The sequence below is a fragment of the Triticum aestivum genome, chromosome 1B (genome assembly GCF_018294505.1).
Source record: "Triticum aestivum cultivar Chinese Spring chromosome 1B, IWGSC CS RefSeq v2.1, whole genome shotgun sequence".
Taxonomy (NCBI): domain Eukaryota; kingdom Viridiplantae; phylum Streptophyta; class Magnoliopsida; order Poales; family Poaceae; genus Triticum; species Triticum aestivum.
In genome coordinates this window covers 145,998,487-146,021,085 of record NC_057795.1, presented here as the reverse complement: position 1 = coordinate 146,021,085, position 22,599 = coordinate 145,998,487, and the positions used below count along the sequence as shown (strand labels likewise).

The 22,599-nt window shown below is 43.4% G+C and overlaps 2 protein-coding genes across 3 annotated transcripts; one reads left to right on the top strand and one right to left on the bottom strand.

The window, feature by feature from the left end:
- Positions 1-272: 272 nt before the first annotated feature.
- LOC123112711 (double-stranded RNA-binding protein 2) lies at positions 273-6,333 on the top strand. 2 transcript variants are annotated; one of them, XR_006455651.1, is made up of 6 exons: positions 273-642; positions 1,210-1,363; positions 1,513-1,760; positions 2,782-3,001; positions 3,183-4,543; positions 5,263-6,333. XR_006455651.1 is itself a non-coding variant. In XM_044533783.1 (5 exons), exons 3-5 carry the CDS (start codon positions 1,515-1,517, stop codon positions 4,451-4,453), a joined length of 1,737 nt encoding a protein of 578 aa, XP_044389718.1. In that variant the 5' UTR covers positions 273-642; positions 1,210-1,363; positions 1,513-1,514; the 3' UTR covers positions 4,454-4,708. The 2 variants fall into 2 exon arrangements, 1 of the variants encoding a protein (XP_044389718.1); XM_044533783.1 differs by lacking the exon at positions 5,263-6,333 and having other exon boundaries at positions 3,183-4,708.
- Positions 6,334-6,553: 220 nt separating this feature from the next.
- On the bottom strand, positions 6,554-16,634 carry LOC123112702 (probable chromatin-remodeling complex ATPase chain). Its single transcript, XM_044533773.1, has 25 exons — positions 16,137-16,634; positions 15,650-15,781; positions 15,450-15,553; positions 14,768-14,874; positions 12,078-12,175; positions 11,772-11,951; positions 11,473-11,694; positions 11,202-11,336; positions 10,808-11,090; positions 10,641-10,714; positions 10,195-10,415; positions 10,033-10,120; positions 9,865-9,958; positions 9,578-9,766; positions 9,195-9,226; positions 8,981-9,057; positions 8,812-8,901; positions 8,652-8,721; positions 8,247-8,298; positions 8,112-8,167; positions 7,870-8,035; positions 7,514-7,692; positions 7,233-7,439; positions 6,998-7,096; positions 6,554-6,892 (listed from the first exon to the last, which is right to left on the bottom strand). The coding sequence occupies exons 1-25, from the start codon at positions 16,479-16,481 to the stop codon at positions 6,872-6,874; spliced, it is 3,321 nt and encodes a 1,106-aa protein (XP_044389708.1). The 5' UTR covers positions 16,482-16,634; the 3' UTR covers positions 6,554-6,871.
- Between the last annotated feature and the right edge of the window lie 5,965 nt (positions 16,635-22,599).

Here is a 22,599-nt window from a genome sequence, read left to right as displayed (position 1 = left end):
ATGTAGTACGAGGTAAACTTTCAATTCGATTTATGTAATCGAATATGAGCTTTTTCGAGTTGCTCAATGGTCCGGTCCTTCCACGCAATTCTTCCAAATTTCGAATAATACTGAAGATCTTTTATTTTCTTTGTAAATATTTCAATGAAAGTGGAGCAATATTAATGGCCAACCAAACATGCCTTAATCAGCCACTCCACCATGCCTTAACCAAGCGACGTTAACCGCTGTTTTCCTCGTGGCCGGCAATAATGATCGCCGTTGCGTGCACATGACACACGGGCTCGGAGGAGTCTCGTCGTTCTCCCAAGGAGAAAAAAAACCGAGAAAAGGAGTGGGAGGAGTAGGATGCAGACGAAAAGCACCGGAAACCAACACGCCTCCCTTCCCAATCTCGCTGCTAATGGCCGCCGCCCACAGCTGCAGCGCCGCCGCCCTAGCCTAATGGCGTAGCTGAGCCCACCCTCGCAGTCGCGGCCAAACCAAGCGACCACGCGGAGGCAGCAGCTAACAGAAAGGAGAGATTTTTGTCGCGGCTGTCGGTGGTTCGTCTCTTCGCTGCCTTTTTCCCTTTCGCTTCCTGCCACGGTTGGAAGGGAGAGGGGTCGAGGTGAAGGGAGAGTCGGCGGTCTCTCGGCGCAGGTTGGTCTGCTCATCTCTTGTTTTCGTGGGTCTTGGTTCGATCTGGGGTCGGGTTCCCGCCGATGTGGTTTGGTCGATCTCGCCGGCGCGGCGGGGCGGGATTTCTTTCTTGGCTCCGGCGCCTCTCCGATTGGATACGATTAGGTTCTTAGCCAGTCCCAAATGTTTGGTTCATATCATTCCATGCGTTCTCTTTCTTTTCCCTCTGCGTGTCAGTTAATCAGAGGTTTCTGGATTTGTTTTACTCGTTGGGTGCGATATCTTTCTTAGATTTACTGTGGCAGTGCATTAATTAGACGAGGCAGCGAGCTGAATCAGCTGCTCTTGTTTTGTTTTTGTCTTTTTAATGGGAAATCAGCTGCTACTGTTGTCCTTGCGCTTCATTGCCTCCCCTGCTCTGCTCTAGTACCAGTGAATCCTCATAAAAGTACCAATGAATCCTCTCAGGACTGCAGTTTATTGCTTCCACTACTTTTACTCATTGTTCGTATGGTTGCCTCTGCAAACGAACGCCAGCATTAGGTTTATTGCTTCCATTCGATCCGGAACTTATTTGTTCCTCTACAGGACTGGGAGTACAGCACTGGCTATTAATAATCTGAGGCCTCTTCTTATCTACTGCAACAAGGGGGCGTCACAGCAAGGGTTAAGGCCAGAAGCAGCTCTTCTCAACTCTAAACATAGCTTCATACACTGCTTGATTGATACTTCCTTTTCGAAGGTATGCATTTCTTCACGCCGCTGTTCAATGTTTTCTCCAAATTTTCATATTGTTTAGGGGGTTGCTGTGATGATCTCACCCCTTATGAGCCTGGCTCCAATGGTGATGTAGTTTAGTGGGTCCATCTTTGATTCTTGAGGTGGATGCAGGCATGTTCAAGAACCAGCTGCAGGAGCTTGCGCAGAGGAGCTGCTTCAACTTGCCGTCCTATGCGTGCATCCGCGAGGGGCCAGATCATGCGCCCCGGTTTAAGGCCACGGTTACTTTTAATGGGGAATCATTTGAGAGCCCGGGGTTCTATCCCACCTTGCGGCAGGCAGAGCATGCGGCAGCTGAGGTAGCGCTCAATGAGTTGTCCAAGAGGGGGCCTTCATCATCGCTTGCTGCAAAAGTCCTGGTCAGTTTTGTTGATGCCCCTAGATATTGCTTATCCTGGCCACATTAACATTGGAATCTCGTTTCCTTCACTTTAGCTGAAATAACAAACATCACCTGTTGTTGATTATCCAATTTTTTGCAGCTTATTTTAATGTGGACAAAGACAAATAAAACTGTAGGTTTCAAATACTTAATATGCAAGTGACTGGCATTATTATCCATCATCCTTTATCTTAACCTTCTGCGAAAATGCTCTTGCAATTCTTTCCTACATTGCACAAACTCATACTCCCTCCGTCCCAAAATAAGCGTCTCAACTTTATTTTAACTTTGTGCTAAAGTTGTACTAAAGCTGAGACACTTATTTTGGGACGGAGGGAGTATTTGCTTAATGTGCTGTCACAGCTTTTGCCCTTTCCATCTGCAATATTGTAGTACCATTCGTTTTAGTTATTATGACGATGGACATTTTTTTAATTCACTTGGTACATGTATAGCCATACAGCAAGTCAGCCTCTCCTTCAGTCAAAAAACAATAAATTTCATCTGTGCTGTGGATCTACCTAAGATACTTCCATGACAGTGTATATTTAATATGCACTGTTCTTGATAATTCCCACTGCAATAAGTCAAAGCGAAACAGTATTATTTATGATGTATTGGTTGGGAAGGTTCTGTTCTTTTATGATATCTGATGTTGACTTGCCAGTTGTCCCATTTTCATGCCTGCTGGTGCAGTAAAAAAAATCCAAGTAGATGGGATATTTAAGGTTGTCATGTGGTATGTAGTTTTCTACCCTTGTAGTACATCTCTACCGTGTGTCCATGTTCATTAATGTCATCTAGATTCAGCATTTGGACTAGAGGTTATATGAATGTTTTCTTTATACTTCTTTTGTCAGTGTGCTTATTAGTACATAATTTGTTACCTTTACATTATAATTTCTGGTTTATACTGCAACTGTGGTGAGCTCATGTTTGGCAACACAACCTCAGGAATGTCCTCAAAGCTGAGGTGCTAATGATGTTTCACTCCACAGGATGAAACTGGGATCTACAAGAACCTGCTCCAAGAAACTGCTCATCGGGCCGGTTTAAAACTGCCTATGTACACTACTATTAGATCTGGACCAGGGCATACACCAACGTTCACGTGTACAGTGGAGTTAGCAGGAAGGATCTTCACTGGCAATCCTGGCAAGACCAAGAAACAAGCCCAAAAAAATGCAGCTATGGTGGCCTGGTCTGAATTGAAGCAGCGTGAGTATTTTCTCGCCTTCTTACCACCTTCAGTTTCTTACTATATGATTGTACTAGCATATCTGCTAGTTGATGCATCTGGTTGTATTAACTCCATAGTGTTTGCTCTTATTAAGTTTTGTTGTACTATCATGTCGGTTTCACTCAGCTGTTTCCTAACATTTCAATTTTTTCCTAACAGTGCCTCTAGTAGGTGAGGCAGCATCAGTAGGTGAGGCAGCATCTTCATCTTCTCCATCCGATCATGACAAGGAGCAGGAACAGGTCACAGTTACCCGCACTCTTGAAAACTTGGACCGAAAAAATGAAGGCAAGGCATCACATCAAAAGGAAAAACAGCAAAGCAATAACCGCTCACAATCTCGGAGATCTTATCCTAAACCACATGTGTCATTTTACGGGTCACACTTACAAAATCAGATGTACCCAAATGTTGCACCAGAGCAAGCAATGTACCATATGTGGAACCAAGTGCAAGCAGCACAGCAGAAGCCCCATCTTCCGATGGTTCAAGCTATGGGCAACACAAGGTTTCAACCGCCACCAACTATGCTCTCCATGTACCCTCCTCCACCTAGAAGGCAGTTTGCCGTGCCAGCCAGCCAAGATGCTTTAGCTCTTCTTCCATGTTTTCCTGAAACTGCTCCTGTCCTTCCTCGGTACTTCTCGCCTTACCCTGCCACCTATGTATCAAGAAGTCCATTGCCAGTTACTGTGCACACAGTGCACAGGGAAAGACAAGGGTATACTGAGACAGTTGAGCTTCCTGACGCCGCAGTTTTATCCGAATACACTGCTCTAGATTCCTCTAGCACTCCAGAAAATGTCGGTCCAAGTCAGGTTCAACAATGGCCTGAAAATGGGAAAGAGGTGTATACAGAGAGTAGTGCTGCCTCCGTGGAAGAGAATAAAGCTTCTCAAACTCTGTCAAGCTCCACAGCACATCCACTGTCACAGAAGTTGGAACCAAATCAAGATGACAAAGAGTCAAAGAAGCCAGCGGAACAGCCACCAAAGCCATCATTGTCTCATGCTGGATCATCTGTTGTACAAAGACCTGTCCAACGACAGGGTTATTCTAGTCCTGTTCAGCACGGCGAGCCCATCCACAGAAGTAATCTTCCGTTCAGCAGGGCAACATCACCAGAGTTATGGCCTTTGGACATGCAAGCTCCAGCGAGATATGGAGCTGCGACTCCTATGAGTTCATCAGGTTTGTTATACCAGCAGCGGCCCCCTTGGTTGGCGGCCCCTGTTACGGTCCGAACTTCTATCCCTGTGTGCTCAGCTAGGCCAAATGCTGCGGTGGTGAACTCTAGCCCTGGAGCAGCAGCGCGAGCGCGGCCTGCTGTTCAGATCCTCTCCAGGGAGGACCCTGAAGCCCACAGGAACACGAGACACGTGGGCGACGCTTCGACGGCGAGTTCAGAACTCAATAAGCTCCATATGTGAGCGATGCTACGACAGCAAGTTGAGACCAGTAGCGAGCTTTAGTTAGGGCTCGGACATGGCAGTATATCAGTTTTGGCCACTTCGTTTCCACATTGGTATTTAGTTAGATAGGATGAACTTTATAAAGAGTTGGGGAGGGCTCATGCTCACGATCACCAGGCCTGTTCGGAGTTCATATTATACTGCTTTGTTGTCAAGAAAAATGGATGAGAACGATAATATACAAAACGGAAGTTCCTTGTGTGTTTGAGTTGAGATAAGAATCAGCAGTCTAGTGAGAGGCCGCTTCTGTTTGTTTTGTTCAAACTGTTAACACTTGAGGCATGGTTGGTTGAAATTTATGTGGCAGTGCTGGAGCATGATCGGGGCGTTACCTGTGCATTGTTCCAGCTCCGGGAGGCTGTGGTGCAGGGTGCTTGGTGGTGGGGCGGCGGCGAGCTTGCGGATCCAGGGTGGCTGGAGTGCGGCGTAGGACAGGAGAAATCCTTCTCTGGTTGTGGCCGGAGGCTGCAGCAGTGTCGCATGTGTGCAACGATCTCCTTGCTGAATGTGTTGCTGTGATCCTGCTGCCATTTCCTCCACTTGACATCTCGGCTCTTGTGGTGGTAGCTGGTGGCGGTGAGCTGTTGGGCACGCATGGCTATTGTGGCTCGGTATCTGGTGGGCAAAACGCAGCGATGTGGGGTTTGGTGAGCTCCGGGTGAAAATCTCGCACCAACTTCGGTTAATGCCGGCGACAATGACATCCTAGGACGTCGTTGCCCTAATTGGAGGTGTTGTGACTTGTGAGGTGCCCCTTCACCTCCTGTCATTCGGGTTAGAGCTCTCCGGGTGAAATAGTTTCAGCTTTGGTCGGCACTCGTCAGCGTTGCCATACCTAGCTGGCAATGCCTCGTGTTTTCTCGGCAGTTTCAGCGTCGGCTGGGCAGAGGTCTTGCCGATTGCTTGAAAATAAAAATGTCCCAATGTTAAAATTTTAGTCATGGCCTAATGTCGGTAGAGCAAGGTATTGGTCACCAAGGCAACTCAAAACCTGCCAAAAATCGTTCAAGTTCTGTGTGCTTGGCAAACTGAGTCGGTAGCCAACCAATTGATGGCTGGTGGTAAACCTGTGAATAGTTTGGATTGAAACCTTAGTTTCAGTTTGGTTTTCCTACAGAACTGTCTTTGGATTGGATTGAATGGGCTGAGCCCCTAGCGTAATCTGGTGTGGTCTGGGTTTTGCGTATTGTTGGATTAGTTTGGTTCCGTTTGGACACAAACAAAATGGTTTCAAACTGTTTCAACCCACGGTCAAAGACCAAATCCAGCGACCAAACTGTATTTCGGGATGGGGGCGCGCTTGCGCACAACGCAGGCCTAGCGCATGCTGCGAGTTCACTTTTGTCCCGGTGTTCGCACCGAGCAGAGGCGGAGGCTGCCGCGAGCGCGTCCCCGGCGGTCGAAGCCCTCGGTGTCTAGGCGCAGCACAACAGCACGGAGTGCGACGACAGCGGCGTCCATCCTGGAGCTCCAGGAGATGAGGTCCTGGCGGCACCGCATGGCCCAACGTGCATGGCAATGATGGGACGTCGACGCCGCAGACGCGCGACTGCGGCGAGACAAGCAACTGCGCAAGGTAGGCTGGCGACGCTTGACGTCATTAGCAGCGTGATGGCGTGTGAAATCAGCTTGTTCTACTTCTACCTCCCCTGTGTAACAGGATTCTTACTAGAGTACCAGTCGTTAGATACGCATGTGCATATGGATCTGTCTATGGTTTGAATCTGTGGATTCCATCCAAAAATAGGAGACAGTTTGGATTGGTTTGGGTGAAAAGCTCATACAATTTGGTTTGGTCTAGACTCTAGTCAATAAAGTTTGGTTTGATTTGGTTTCAATGATGGACATGCAGTCCTATAGTTTGGCTTGGATTTAGTTTGGATGTCAAACTATTCCCAGGTTTGCTTTTATTGGCTTGTCTAAATACTGTGACCAGGAAGTAGCCAAGCCAAGCATACTTCCTTGATAACTTTTCTCATCTGAACAACAAATTGCTGTTCCGACTTCAGATGGTCCAACCACGAGTGTCCAGACCATGAAAGCAGATGGCAACACAACTAACAAGGCTCAACAAGCAAAACAGCATACAGTCAATGGAGTGTAACTTTCAATCGGTTCTTAACAACCTAATTGATCCACAAACACAGGGACAGTACATTAACCGACATAAGTTCACCATGTCACTGGAATCTATGTAACATAGGAGTTCAGACTTCGGAGTTCTCTTTTAACTGGTTCAGACTTGAGGGTGACCTCTATTACGTTTTGGGCTACTATAACTAGGCGCAAACACACTGGATGAGATAAACGGGTACGTCTGGGGCTTCCCTTTGGTTGTCAACCGCCAAACGAGTTTGTTCCTCAGGGAACACTAGATCATCGCCGCCTTCTCTTTCCCTGCAACAAATGAAGGAACAACAGCAGCAAGTGAGTCCCTAATTTACTCGGACAACCACAGCATACAATGAAGACAGAAGAACAAGGTAGCATCTAATCACTTACCGAGGGTGCACTGCCGTCCCTCCGCCCCCTCTTGGAGGGGGTCTGCATGGGAGAGTCCATTGGACTACTTGACGAAGGACGCTTTGTTGGTGTCATGTTCTGCAAGACACAGAATGATTAGTGCAAATTGCAGAATATTATATTTTCTTGAAAGGGAGTTAAGGATAACCCAGAGCAAAGAGATCTTGAACACCAAAGTAAAGGGCGGGAAGTGGGTAGTAGAACAGGAACCAACCTTCTTATCTTTCCTGGCCTGTCTATCACGCTCATCACACTCTTGGTTCTCCTTCTCCACTAGACGAATGAGAGTGTCGCACCTTCTAGCCAACTCTTGCGTGGTTCTGGACTTCACAAACCAATCAAAACGGAACAAGGGAGACATGCGGAAGGCCGACTTCAGTTCTTCCCAGTTTCCATAGCCAAGTTTGTGCACCATGCACAACTGTACACAAGGAAGAGTTCATTAGTCATGCCAAACAGTGCAGTTATTTGGTAAGAACTGTGGTGTGGCATTACCAGAAAACGGTCGCATTCCTCATTGTACAGCTTCCCTTTGTTCTGGCCATACTGAATTTTCAACTCCAACCATGGGTTCTTATAACGGTCCATCTTTTTCGCAATGGCTTTCATAATCTCATCCTTCCTAGAGATCTTTGATTCTCCTTTCTCAATGTTCTTAATAATTCTGTCATAATCTGGTACAGGAAAGAAGATACTATGTGGATTAGACAAAACGAACCTCACATGCCATAAATTGTGAGCTCATCAAGGAAACCCTTTGAACACTGGATGCATTTATCTAATTTGTAGAAAGCATGGAGGAAAGGACAGAAAGAGAAAAATGGAAATGGATAGGGTTTTTGAGCATATACCATTCAATTCTGTGTATCTTTCCTTGAAAACTTCAGCATAACGCTGAACTTCCTCTTCCGTTTTCCCCTCCATTTCAGAGGCTATACTCTTTATGTCATCACGACCATATTTCTCACAAGCTCGAATAAATGTGTTGAAGTCCCTCCTCGTCCATGTTGAAAAGCCCTAAATTGCACAGAAGATGGAAGATAATTATGGGGGGGAACCAGGTCCAAATAAAAGACTTAAAGTATATCCAAACCTCTTCCAGTAGCTGCTCCTTCTCTTCTTGCTCTTCCTCAGTCAAAGGTTCCACTTCTAAATGGCAAAAAATGCATTGATCAGCACAATCACATACTTCTTGCAGTACAAGTAGAAATGTAAGACTTGGTAATACCTTCATCCTCACCATCACCATCGCCAATTGTATCCTTTTTCTGATTAGTTTGCTGAATAATTTTTTTGAAGGTAAACATTAGACAAAGGTGGGACTTATTATGTTCATCTTTAAAATATAAGTGGTGTGATACTCTACGATATGCATACAGCAGTCCCACAGAGTATCAGACTTATAAATAATATATATGCACCCATAATCAAATTCTTTAACACTACAGGATCTACATGACCATGAAAAGCTATAATGAAAATAATAGAAGAAATTAATTATGTGGTATAGATTGGTCCCACTTCTGAAATAAGTAAAAAGAAAGTAAATTATGACTTATGAAACAAGTTTGGGGTCTGGGCCGGCACTCCAGTGCAGGTGAAACAAAAAATACAGCTCTGGTTGAGAAATTACCACGAGATATTTGACTTCCTTTTCATACAATTCATTGAGCCTCTGCGTGTTGAAGAACTGGAAATCATGCCTGACATAGACAAACACCCCATTAAGTACCAAGACCAAGAATCTAAAATTTAGGCTTGATCGAGTGAAATGAGCAACTGAAAAGGCATACAAGTTTGGCATTCGGGGAATTCTCGGTTCCCTAGGTTTTGCTGGGCCACCTTGGCGAAGTGCTTGCTTAAAATATTCAGACTCAGAGTAGCTACAGAAACAAATTAACCAAATTTAGTATCATTAAAATTAAATAACTAATAATAGTAAACTACAGACATCAAACTTACTTTCGTTTTCTTTCTCGTCTAGGGGGTTCTATCCAGTTATCGCTGACTAGCTTTTTAAAATCTGGCTTGTCTTCCTCCTTCACAAAAGAGAGGTTCGATTGTCATGAATCTTTGGGCTAAATATGAACAAATATTTCAATAACATCAAGTGGATGATTAATTGAACTGAACTTCAGATATGTGGTAAACAATGAACAAGAAACTTATTCATTACCTTGTCGTCATCAAAATCATAAAGTTCAGCAGCTGCATAAAAACACAACTTGCATGAGCTGAGTTACAATACAATGCATATAAAGTCAAAAGTCATGTGGATGATTATCTGGAGAACCATTATTTTGTACAAACACATCAAACCATAATCTTAACGGGTATACAGAACTCTAAAAAAAGGTGCAACCAGCAACATGGTCAGATTTCATACTGAAACAAGTATGGACTATTTCTAGTAGTTTCAATTTTCAGTGAAAAATTTATCTGGCTGACAATCATCTCACTCCGCATAGAATGAATATTACATCCAACAAGGCCGAAACATCATACAAGTTTATGCTAAACCTAGAAACTGCACAGGGAGGGGAGGAGGGAGGGTCATACTGTCGTCCATTTTAAATTTAATGGCATCTTCTGTGAACTTCTTCATTTTTGCATCAAGTTGTGCTGTCGCCTCTTCTCCTCTAGCGATAATGCGGTCAATATCTTCATCTGTTATTGTGCTATCCTTGGAACTGAATACCATTTCAGCACCAAATCTCACCATTTGCAACAGCTCATCCTTGTTGACGGCTAATAAAAAACACAACAACAAAAGTATATTAATACTTCTTTCACTTTAACATAAAAAATTATTTGAAATACAAGCAGTGAGAAGAAACAAAAGCAACCTTTCTGTTCTGCCAATCGCCCTTGCTGTATGACCAAAGCATCCAAGGCAAGCTTCTTATATGCTCTCTCAATTACTTTTTCCTCGATAGTATACTGCAAGCAATATTCTCTGTAAGATACAAATAAAATATACTGCTACCCTTCCGTTTCCAAATATAAATTAGAACCTCGGTGCAGAAACGGAAGACTTGAACTTCTTTCTTTTGACCAATTCTATGTGCACGGTCTTGAGCTTGCAAATCCACTTGAGGGTTCCTGAGACACAGAAGAATTCAGGCCCCAAAATCCATGGTTATTATAAAAAAAAACTAAGAAGACAAAGACATTACCAATCACTATCATAAAGAACAACAATGTCAGCGGTAGCAAGATTGATCCCAAGACCACCTGCCCTAGTTGAAAGTAAGAAGATAAACTTTTCACTCCCTGGCTTGTTGAAAGCTTCAATGGAAGCATCACGATCATCACCACCAGTATTCCCATCAATCCGGCAATACTGATACCCTCTGTACATTAGATAATCTTCCAAAATGTCCAAAAGACGGGTCATCTGCAGGATATACAATTGCGTTCAAATACTCAAATGGTAGGAATATACAGGAAAATAGGGTATAAGATAAATGCCACAAAACTCTACATAGAATGTGAGCATGGGCACCAAACCACCTCACAAGCCGAATTTCCAAAGTTCATAGTTGGTATAATACTTTTATCAATCATGATGCTTTCTGAAGCAGCCAAGCTAGGTGCAGGAGTAACAGAAGAGAGCCATTACCTGGGAGAATATCAGTACTCTGGAATCACGGGCCTTTAGCTTGGGAAGTAATTTATCTAACAGAACCATCTTTCCTGTAGAAAGCATCAAAGAGTGTGAGCTATGTGTGCAATGGTAGTAGTAAGGTCCAGAAATTTATGAAGAATACTGGGATGTACAAACAATACCTGCATTCTCAATTAGATGGTCCCCAGTTGTATAGGGTGGGCCAGGCTCAGCACCTTGGAATAAATATGGATGATTGCAGCACTTCCGAAGTTGCATGGCTATGTTAAGAAGGCGCTTGCGCTCACCACCAGCATTAATAACCTCCAGATCCTTCTGAAGTAGAGCACGATAATACTGTTTTTGCATCTCAGACATTCCAACTTTAAGTATAGTCTCCTTCTTTGGAGGTAAACCCTTCTCGACATCCGATTTAAGCCTCCGAAGGAGAAATGGACGCAAAACCTTGAAAAATGACGGTCAATGAATTACGCAAAGGAAAAAAACAACATGTGCTATCAATTGATATTTCTTGGAAAAAACTGAGAAAATAAATTTGTAAATATTGTATGTTACCTTATGAAGCTGCTGAACAACCTCATGTTGATCATTTTCCCCAGAGATTTGGAACCATTCATCAAAAGTCTCTGCAGAGCTAAATATTTCTGGCAACAAGAAGTTGAGAAGAGACCAAAGCTCATGAAGATTATTCTGCAGCATAATCAAGAGATCAGCTACAGTGAAGTTGCTTTGAACCAAAATACACATAAAGTAAACTAATTGTCATAATTTGAAGTGTAGAATTCAGGTAGCACAAAGATTGGGATGAGACTTTATGTTGGCATACCTGCAGCGGAGTGCCTGTGATGAGCAGACGGTAATTGGTACTGAAAAGCCTCATTGTCTTAGAAAGAAGGGAGTTCTCATTTTTTATCCGATGAGCTTCATCGATAATAATATAGCGCCAGCTAAAACGCCTCAATGCAGTTTTTTCTTTTATTGCCATTTCAAAACTAGTAACACAGACATCAAACTTCCCTGGAGCTAGCAAATTTTCCCGTATATGATTCTGGCCAAATAGAACAAACATGTTAATAATGTTCCACAAAAGGCTCATAAGAACAACTGAGGTAACTTGGGACTTACCCTTTCTTCTGGGTTTCCTAAGAACTTGACAGCACGCAGAACAGGGCAAAAACGTTGGATTTCCTTCATCCAATTGCCAAGAGTAGACTTTGGTGCAACAACCATGTGAGGACCAGTTATTCCTCTGAACTCATGCAGATATCCAAGCAGGGAGATAGTTTGGAGAGTTTTTCCGAGACCCTAAATGAGAAGGTGTGGCATGCCAAATATGAGCTCATGAAGGTGAATTAAGCATAACCATATTAGCTTTATGTGCGGAAAATAGTGAAGAGTAAGTACAAAAGGCAAGGCGAGCACAATACATACCATTTCATCAGCCAATATTCCATTGATGCCATTTTCATACAAGCGTATGAGCCAATTAAGTCCAGCTAGTTGGTAATCTCTCATTTTCCCATTTATGCCTGCCAAGTGAAGAAATGAGAATACTACAAGTATTTACTAGTTAACACATAAATAAGGAACATTTATGACAAAACCATACAAGGCATTTTATTGTGACATTTTTACAGAGGGAAAGGGCAGCCCGGTGCATGTACCTCCCGCTTGCGCAGGGTCCGGGGAAGGGTCCGACCACTTTGGGTCTATTATACGCAGCCTTTCCCTACACTAATGCAAGAGGCTGTTTCCAGGACTCGAACCCGTGACCACATGGTCACGAGGCAACAGCTTTACCGCTGTGCCAAGGCTCCCCTTCCACATTTTTACATGGGAAAGAAAGAAATTAACGATACCAAAACAAGAATACAAGCATTGGATTCCAAAAAAGTTGCAAAATGACAATACCAATTGCGCATGAGAACTGGTGTTCAATGCTGACACCAATACACAGCTATTACAAAAAAAAAGGAACCATCACATCAGCTAGCACTACACACCTATCTACAATAGAGCCCATTCAGGGACTTTCACAGTGGCTTTGGCCAAATCAGACACCTGAACCCGAGTAAATTCCACCCGTGCCCATGTCCAAGTAATATTTTCTGTCTAAAAGAAATTGTCAAATCGGACACCCGAACCCAAGTTGTTTGGGACTAAAGGCTTTGTTGTTGTTGTTTGTTGTTGGACACCCGAACCCAAGTCAGATAACGACACGTCGGTGTATGAGTTAGACTGCCGAGAACCACGCTGCACAGCTGACAGCTGGTGACCATACTTTGGATCATGCAGTCAAGTAAGCAACCCGAAAAAGACATCCTGGCCCCCACCAAAATCAGTTTCTCCTTCCTATCTTTCCCGCATTCTGTGTCCTTTCAATGGAGTGAAGATTCTTTCTGCTGCCAACTCACCTCAGTATGCTATAAACAACACCCCTCTAGCGAGAGCTAGCGCGCAAATTATTATATTGAATTGAATTGACCTAATATGGAGGTGAAGGAAAGTATTCAAATAAGAACTAATAAGAGAATGGGAATGGACTAAGAAAAACGACCGACATTCTAAAAGAATTGTTCACATACATAGGTCTTTCGACATTCTAGCGATATGGGTATTACGGTCTCATGTGCACCATACAAAGTGGACTCGGTGACTGAAACTGGGGTCATTCGTTATATACATACTACATAGTCCCTATATAAAGTTTGACCAAGTTTATAGGGAAAAATATCTACATCTAAATACCAAATAAATACCATTTCATACATCGTGAAATATATCTTATATCATATTTATATTGTATTATTGATGTCAATATTTTATCTATAAACTTAGTCACACATTACAAGATTTGACTTTTGAAAAAAGATCTACGACTACATTTTGAATGGAGGAGTACTTCATAGCGGCTATAGTCCATGCTGAATATATGGACCAAATATGCTCTCTTTTACAAAGGACCAACCATGCCATTTAACCATCATAATATCAAATTTCCTACATATGTTTTGCTAAAGCAAGTCTAAGTGGAGATACTGAGAAAACTGAATTTATCATGTTTATAGTTAGGATTGCAACTAGAGAGTATGTCTGGGGAGAACAAGTCCAGTTGTTAGTAAAAGATGTGATTTTTTACAATACTCATTTGTGCTATGGGTTTTATTTGTTGGTGATCAGAGACATGAAAATTGTTATAAACTCAAGACAATCCCTATATTCTAATGGTGGTTTGTTGTCCGATGTTGCATTGCAAAGAAACAACTTCATATTTAGATGAGGATGGACCTAGTAAGTAGTAACCAGTGGGCAAGAACATCCTTCTGTTAGGACTCAGGCATAGATGTGGGTGCGTCCGTGCGTGAGACCGACTCAGATTCATTTGTCTGATTCGGCAAAAAGAAAATTGTGGACACGGAAATATTAGCTGAACAGATGTTGAAATCCGACTCGGACATAGGTGTCTGATTGGACTGATTCAGGAAAAAAGAAGATAGGCACTGGTTTCAAAGTAGCACTATTTAGAAGCCTGCTACTTCATCGGCATCCTGTCCAGTAAAACAGCAACATGAAGATCCAAAATTAGTATGACAGCCAGGCCCTTATATCATCATTACTTGCCACACCCTCTTCTCAATACTGCCATCAAGATTTGCTAAAAATAAAATAATGGTTGTAGATGCTACATCTCTTTCCTGCCAGTAGGATATCATCTGAAGTTGGAAGCTTGGATTCACAATAGGAGTGGTAGGAATTAATGTACCAAGACCATGGGATGCCCGAATATAACTCACTGCACTCTCTTGCAACAGTTTACATTCAGAAAACTTAAAACATATAATGAAACCCAAAACTAACTGGTTAAGCTCCACAAACAATCCAGATGGGTCAGATCTCTATGGAAACAAACAGGCAAATGAACTGGGTAAGAATGTAATAGCAAATGCTGATTAATTCAGCATGCACAGTGAGAATAATAAAACAGGAAAAGCATTCTGTTGCATTTTGCATTAGAACGACTGAACCTTCCACCATGCAACAAACAGTGATCTTTACATCACCACTATATGAACTGGCAAGTGAAATAAAAGATACAATAGAATCATCAAGCAAACGCTCACATGATGGTTGTATAAGCAAGCGTGTTCCTCCTGCAGCAAGGGCATCTTCCTCCTTGAGGTATTCTTCATCTTCCTCCTCCTCTGTCACCTTTGATGCATGACGACCCCTATAGGTTCTGACCACATTAGCAACAAAGAAGGCACACCAGGCAGCAAACTACATGGTACAGTAAGCAAGCAAATAACTGGATACTGTAGTTAGTAGAGACAATGCAAATTATGAAAAACGAGTCGCAAATACCATGCAAGGTAGTTTCCCCTCGGTTACAGCTCAGCATGTGACTTTTAGTCTGGTAGACTTAGTGCACAAAAAATGCTAATAGCCATACGTAATCGACAAAAATCAGATAAATTTAGCATTATAAATTGATAATTGAGGCAATAATAATTTAAAAACACTACATAAGTTCATGATATGACATCCTGCCTCATTTTAACAGCCAGTTCATTTGAAATAACTCAAATATGGTTATATGAATGCCTCTTATGAAATAGTGTAGCCCTTCAAGGTCATGTGAAAGAGAAGAAGCATGCACCACTATCAGATCTTAAAAACGGATAACATGGTTTAGTTATACATGTTATAAAAAGAATTTTCTTAGTACTGTAACAGATGATTATATATCAAGTTCTGTTAAAGGAATATAGATGTGTTTATTGGATGAAAGAAACATATATTTACTTTCCGCGGTTCTTTTTCTCCGCAGCTTGGCTTCCTTTCGCAAAATGAGCAAATATTTCAGTCTGCTGCAAGAGGTATTTCAGTCGGCCCTTTCCCTTCTTGTTCTGCTCAAACAAGACAACCATAGATCATTACTATAATGAGACATTCGTGTTAACAGGTTTATCTCAGTGGTAGGACGACAAGGGTACAGAACATACCATGTCAGCATCAATGGAAGCGTTTTGGCTATCCAGTATTTCCTGGATCTTCTGCTTCTTGAGCTTCTGCATTTCCCTGAGCTTGGCTCGTTCCCTCTTGCCAATCTCTGTCTTTCCAGTGGCGTCTTCAGACTGCATTTGAAGATGATAAGCAAATGTTGAGTAACAGTAACACCAAAAATCAACTGCCCTGATGAATGTAAACTAGCAAGCATGCACTGCAAGTCTACAGAAGATCCAAGAAAAAATAGATATACAGAAGATGAACTAAAACACGCAGTACGCAAGACCTGATAATGTACCAATCGTTTTTCCCAGAGAAACCTGACCCGTGAACCAACAACTGCTAAATTCCTAGGGTTAGAACCCTAGCTCACCCCTCAAATGCCCAACAGGTGCATTAGACCCATGGCCAGTTTTAGACCAATGGCCGGTATACTTCAATGTAACTAAACGCACGGAGGACGCCAGAAAAATCCCCACGCACCTCGTCGGCATCTTCCTCGCCGCCCTCCTCCGCGGCGGCGTCGTCCTCGGTGGATTCGGCCTCCTCCGCCCCGCCGGCGCCGTCTCCCCCGTCGTCGTCGTCGTCATCGGCGCCGGCGCCGGTGGTAGCGGCGACGATCTCCTCCTCGTCCACCTCTTCCTCCGCATCCTCGCCATCCCCCGCCGCCTGCTCCCCCTCGGGCTCCTCCTCTTCCTCATCATCCTCCTCCTCCTCCTCGCCCTCATCCGATCCCTCCTCCTCCTGCTGCTCCTCCTCGCCCTCCGCGTCGGCGGAGCTGGACAGCTCCTCGTCCTCCTCATCCCCGTACTCCGCCGGCTTCCCCATCGGGGGAGGGAGGGCTAGGGTTTCGCGGGATCTCGGGGGGCGAGGGGATGGGGTGGGCGAGAGGGGGGGCGAGCGGTAGATCGGTGGCGGAATTGGAATTTGGGGAGGGAGGGGATTTATGTATGAGGCGGGGGTTTGCCTCGCTTGACGCTTTGTGGATGCGCGGGCGGATGTATGAAACAGAAGGGGAAAGAAACTGGGGGAAGTGGAGGGGAGGGGAGTCTCGCCGGTCGGTCCCTGCAGGCAAATTTGACCTATAGACGAAATTAAATTACAGAATGAATTATCCGTGAAACTATTTCACTCGGCTGACCCGTTGCGACTAGCTCTCAGGCGCTGCACTACTGCAACGTCTGGGAGCTAGGCGCTGCACTAGTGCAACGCCTAGGAGCTAGGCGCTACACTGTATAGTGTGGCGCCTAGCTCTCAGGCGCTGCACACAACTTAGTAATTTTCTGATCACACATGTGCGGCGCTGGCGGTGTAGCGCCTATCTGCGAGGCGTTGCACAGTGTAGTGTGGCGCCTTCGTGTCGGGCGTCACACAAAAAGGTCAGCGCGTGAAATAGTTTCATGGATAGTTCATTTTGTGATTTGATTCCGTCTATAAGTCAAGTTTATCAAATTTGCCGTCCCTGGAGAATCCAGCAATTGTTCCCGACAATGCCCAATGGGGTGCTTGCTCGGCTTGGGGGCTTAAAATGGGCTTTAGGTTAGCATTTTGGGTTGTTGGGCCGATGCCCCCTATTAGGTCGAGCCAGCAAAAGAAACCCATGGCCGCATGAGACTCATGAGCAAAGCCCTAGGGTTCCCTCAAAAAAAAAGCAAAGCCCTAGGCGAGAGTACGAAATCATAATAGTGGTACGCCAGTCGACCGGACGAAATTTTGATCGGTCGCACCGTTTATTATAGTTGCGACCTTTCTTCCTCAACTGCTTCGTTAAAAAAAATCCATCGCGCGTACCCCCATGATCCTCCCAGACGCCAGCCAGCTCGTTGGTCGTCCTCGCCCCGTTTGCCTCGTGGTCGACGCTCGCCGCCAGTGGTTGTCGTTACAACACCCAGCCTTGTCGGTTCCAGCAGGACGCCATCGCCCTCGTAGCAAAACGCCATCGTCTTGCAGCACGTCAGATGCCTCTGTCGTTACAACACCTAGCCATCGCCGCTGTCGTAGCATATCTGTTGTAGCACCACCGTGTCGCCAGCCACAGCACTCAATGTTGTTGCTCGCACCATCGGCACACTGGTTGAAGCTTTTTCATCAAGCCAATTGTAGCTTTTTCCACATGTTGAAGATTTTCCCCTGTGCCGGTTGAAGCTTTTCCCAATGCTAGTTAAAGCTTTTTTTCCTTATTTGAAGCTTTTTCCACGGGGATCCAGCATTTGTGGTGCATGATTGTAGCAATGATTCCAATCGGTCGCAACATTCGTTTTGCGCGCATCTCCCTCCTCCCTCTGGTCCCAGCATCGCAACTTGATGGTTCCAGCATCGCGTCTTGCCGGTTCTGGCAAAATTCGTTGGGGTTGTAGCAACACCATCAACCCAGTTCCAACAATTTTCGTCGATATTGGGTGCCCATCTTCTCTAGCACCAACAGGTGTTACGTCCGACTTTGGCATCTACAGCCAGACAACGCGTGTTCTTTGGTGATTGCTTCAAAAAGGAGAGAAAATGAGTTGCAGGAGTGGCAGGAGTAGTGGCGCAACGCGAGATGGAAGAAAGAGATGGGAGAGACGGAGTGACGTATGGCCAGGAGAAGGAAACGATGAAGTAGAAAAAATAGTGTGCGGTTGATCGGGCCACGTGGGGGTAATTATGCTCTCCACGAGAGCACGGAGCGCCTGACTCGTGACGAGACCGACTAAAGCTTCAGTCGGTCGACCGGGTGCAATCATTTGCCAATTATAGTTGCATAAAAAAGGTACGAGGGGACCCCTTTAAAATGTCACTCTCACTTTTCCCACATCATAACGAGTGGCACATGTGCTTTTCCCCTTTTGAGGAGGTACAATTATGTGCTTATCGAGGAAGCATAAGATGTACTTTTTTCTTTTTCAAAAATCAGAATTGTGGTTCATCTTTTCGAAAAAAGCATGATTTGTGCTTCTCGTGAATGCACATGTTGTGCTTCCTCAGAAAAACCATCCAAAAAATTGGGACAAACAAAATTGAAAAGTCTAAAAAAACATGTGCAAAAAAAATCAAAACCACGAGGTTACACCCAGCGCGTTAAACGTGATGATGTGTTGGCGCACAAAGTGATGCGCTCCCAGCCCAACAAAGTGGTTCCCCTGAGAGTGCACCCTCTAATTAGTTTTTTTTCTAAATGGTTACCCTTTAATTAGTTTTCTTTTTTCCTTTTGACGGATACCCTTCTATTAGTTTTTCTTAGACGGAGTACCCTTTAATTAGTTGGTTCCATATATGAGCCAGGCCTGGATCTATATTGCGACTCGCGGCGTGCCGACATGGCACGACCAATCTATAATCGGGTCGCCGTGGACCGTGACATGTGAGGCATGAGACCTCCTATTTGGCGTACGACACACTGGCTAATGAGCCAGCACACACCCACTTCTCCCGCGCGCCCTATTGGGCTGGCCCTTGAGCGAGATTGGATGCCCTCTGTTTTTGAATTTTGTTTTTTGCTATTTGCTTTTAGTTTTCTGTTCTTATTTTTTTTCTTATTCAAAATATGGGATTTCATAAAGTTCTAGAAATCAAAATATGTTTGTGGATAAAAATATTGTGATTTTGAAAAATGTTCGTGAATTCAAAAAAAATATTCCTAATTTTATAAAAATGTCCACAAAAATTAAAAAATGATCATGAATTACAAAATAAATTCCTTGATTCAAAAACATTTATTGAATTCGAAAAATGTTCATCAAAGAAAATGTTGTTCATGAATTTCAGAAAAGGTATGCCGATTCAAAAACTATTCATCAATTCAAAAAGTGTTCGCCAATTCAGAAAAAAAGTTTATCAAATCAAAAAAAAGTTTGCCAGTGCAGAAAAATGGTCATAAATTGATTAAAAAGTGTTCATAGAAATTTAGAAATGACTATGAATTATAAAAAGTGCATCGACTATTTTTTTTGCTTATTCAAAAACAATTCATTGAATTTGTAAAAATGTTCATGATTTTCAAAAATAGTCCCAAATTTCATAAAATGTTCATGAATTAAAAAAAATACTAGCCAGTTCATTAATATTCAGGAATTTTAAAAATGATTGCGAATTCGAAAATTATTCACAAATTTGTAAAAAATGATGAAATTTGAAAATTGTTCACAATTTCATAAAACGTGAAAGCAATAAATATCTGCAAATTTAAAGAATGTTTGTATATTTCTAAAAAAGATTCATGAAATTAAAAAAAGTTCACAATTTCATAAAAATGTGAAATCGTTTTTTTCACGAATTTAAAAATTACCTCCCCGCCTCTCGCCCGTCTGCGACTGCGGGCATCGAATCAAAGGAGGAGGTTGTGCGCCCACTGACAGTTGGCGGCAGAGAATCGCCGTCCTTGTACGACGGTGGCAGCGGTAGGAGGCGGCATCAATCCTACACTAGAGCTACCGGGGCTCGCGTGGCAGCGTGATGCCGATGGTTGGTAGGTCGACTTGTAACATGAACAGAGAGATTGTCTCGCCGGCTCTTGATTGTCACTCATCCGTTACTGAAGGGGAAAGAGCAATCAACCGTCCTCTTCTTTGATAAGGAAAGGCTACGTATATATACCGCAGAAGAAGAAAAATGAGTCACAGTTTCAATGGAAAAATAGAAAACCCTGATGTGGCAATGCTGTTGAGGTGGATAGGCTGCGTGTGAAGATAAAAATGGTAGTGGGGATGGATCTCTTAGGTATATACAATGTGCGGATAACTAGTTAGCGGTACCCCTCGCATAGCTCATTCCCACCTTCACTGATGATGCACTACATGTTTTTGGCAGATTTGTTTCTTAAAACATTGTATCTCTTAAACCATGCGTACAAATCACGAACCGTTTTCACTGTTGGATTTATCGTGTCGAGATCATCAAAACTAGATCTCATGTTATATGGTTTCGTCAAACTTTTTTCACAAAAAACACAAATCGGGAAAAACAAAACTAAAAAGAACCAAAAGATGGGAAAACATCGGGGGGGAACCCTAAAAGAAAACTAAATTTAGAAGCACATTTGTGCTTTTCATTTTTTTCGAAAGCACACATGTGTTGTTCCCTTTCCAGGAAGCACAAGTGAGTGCTTTCTCGCGGAACAAGCTGTCCTTTTCTCTTTTGGAGAATTATAATTGTGCTTTTATCTTTGGAAAGCACAATTATGCTTCTCGTGAAAGCATAAGTTGTGTTTCTCACGGAAAAAACGTTTTGAAAGAACATGTGGTGCCCCATGTTTGGTTTAGGTAATTAATGACAATCTCTATGAATTAATGGTTGCCTTGAGTTATATTGAAGGATTTGTCCATAGGTATTTCTTGAAGTCCATGTGTTGGTTTCAAGGAGTTTATGAGTTGACCAAGGTGCTATTAAGGAATTATTCTAAGATTGGTCATGTGAGTGTTGAGCTTATTGCAAGCATGTCTTGAAGAAGAAGATTGTATGATCATTCATGTTTACCTTCAAGACATCATCCAAATGAAGAGAGTTGGAAATATTCAAGGTTGATCAAGACTAAGTTAAGAGTGAATCAAGTTGATCAACTCACAAAGCGTAGAAGATGTACCGAGAGGGGTCAAGTGATCCCATGGTATGGTAAGCACTGTCCATTGCGCTTTGTGTACTAACCCATGGTCTATGTGAGAGTTCTATGTGGGGTTAGGTACGTGTTCATGGGCTTGCGTCAAGAGGAAGATATCACTCAACCCATGGAGAGGATGACATCAAGTGGTGATCGTCATCAAGATTGTCGTGTGCAAGTTCAAGTGGAGCATCACGAAGAGATCAAGTGCTTGAAGCTTGCCATCCATTGTGGCGTCAATGGACTTGTGAAGATGTGCCGAAGAGTGGCTCACCCATAGTGGAGTACGGGGGAGCAATCATCTAGTCTTCATCGAGCCAATGCAATCAAGAAAGGTGGTCCAACTTGAGGGAGTCAAGATCGTCATCATATAGCTCAAGTGGACCATGTGCAAGGCAAAGGTTTTACTTTGATAGGTTTTCTATTTTACCGGTCTCATGGTGGTAGTTGGGAGACCGGGTTATAGGATCTATTGTCGTACTATCAAGGGGGGCTCTCGATGAGTAGCTTGATCGTATCATTCGTAGAGAGCTCAAACCATTGCATCCTTGCATCATATTTCTTGGTTCTTGGTTGGTTATCTTTGTGAGTCTTAGAGCTTATGGTCATCTTGATGACAAGCTCGAGTTCTTCGAAAACCAATTTCTTATGCATCTTCTTTTGTGTTTTTTGTGTTGGAGTTTTTATCGGTCTTAATTGAGAAAGGGTTCTCACCATTTTATTTTGGGTATTTTCTCTATTGCCATTTCTTGATATTTATATGAAAATTGTGTTTTCTCTTGTCTTTAGCTTTCCAACAAACTTGATTTCGTCGAATTCGGAGCTCGTATGCGAAAGCTGTGGCTGTTTTGATCTTACCTATTTTACATAGAGATGTTGTACCGCCCCTTAGAGCGGTTGTACAGGTTGACCGGTACAACCGGTGTTTGGAGCGGTTGTACCGCTCCAGAATTGGTCTGAAGGTTGTACCGGCCATGTACCGCTCTACCATCGGACTAGTTTCTGTTTTGGAGTGGTTCTTGGGCGATTGTTAACCGGTTAGTTTAGTTTAACCGGTACTACCGGTTCCCCGGGTTGTTGTACCGCTTAGGCCTTTTTCCTACATGTTAGTTTTTCCTCTGCTTTGACCGGTTGTACCAGTTCATGCACCGGTTGTACCGGTCTTACAGTTTTCTACACATAACGGGCAGATTCATGGGGACCTATAAAAGGGGGTCTTCTTCCCCATTGAACCTTATCCTTTGAGCTCGTGTTCTTCCCCCATTGTTGACCTTCTTTGAGCTTGCTATCTCTCAATCCATCCATGGATTCTTGCTAGTTTTGGGGGAAAAGAGAGAGGAGATCTAGATCCACATTTCCACCAATCACTTTCTC

Excerpts from the sequence above, each read along its gene's own strand:
- LOC123112702 (XM_044533773.1), bottom strand. The coding sequence starts at position 16,481 with ATGGGGAAGCCGGCGGAGTACGGGGATGAGGAGGACGAGGAGCTGTCC. Across the intron at positions 8,168-8,246 it reads TGGTGATGGTGAGGATGAAG|AAGTGGAACCTTTGACTGAG; the intron begins GTATTACCAAGT and ends TTTGCCATTTAG. Across the intron at positions 7,440-7,513 it reads AGGAATGCGACCGTTTTCTG|TTGTGCATGGTGCACAAACT; the intron begins GTAATGCCACAC and ends CCTTGTGTACAG.
- LOC123112711 (XM_044533783.1), top strand. The coding sequence starts at position 1,515 with ATGTTCAAGAACCAGCTGCAGGAGCTTGCGCAGAGGAGCTGCTTCAAC. Across the intron at positions 1,761-2,781 it reads CGCTTGCTGCAAAAGTCCTG|GATGAAACTGGGATCTACAA; the intron begins GTCAGTTTTGTT and ends TTCACTCCACAG. Across the intron at positions 3,002-3,182 it reads CTGGTCTGAATTGAAGCAGC|TGCCTCTAGTAGGTGAGGCA; the intron begins GTGAGTATTTTC and ends TTTTCCTAACAG.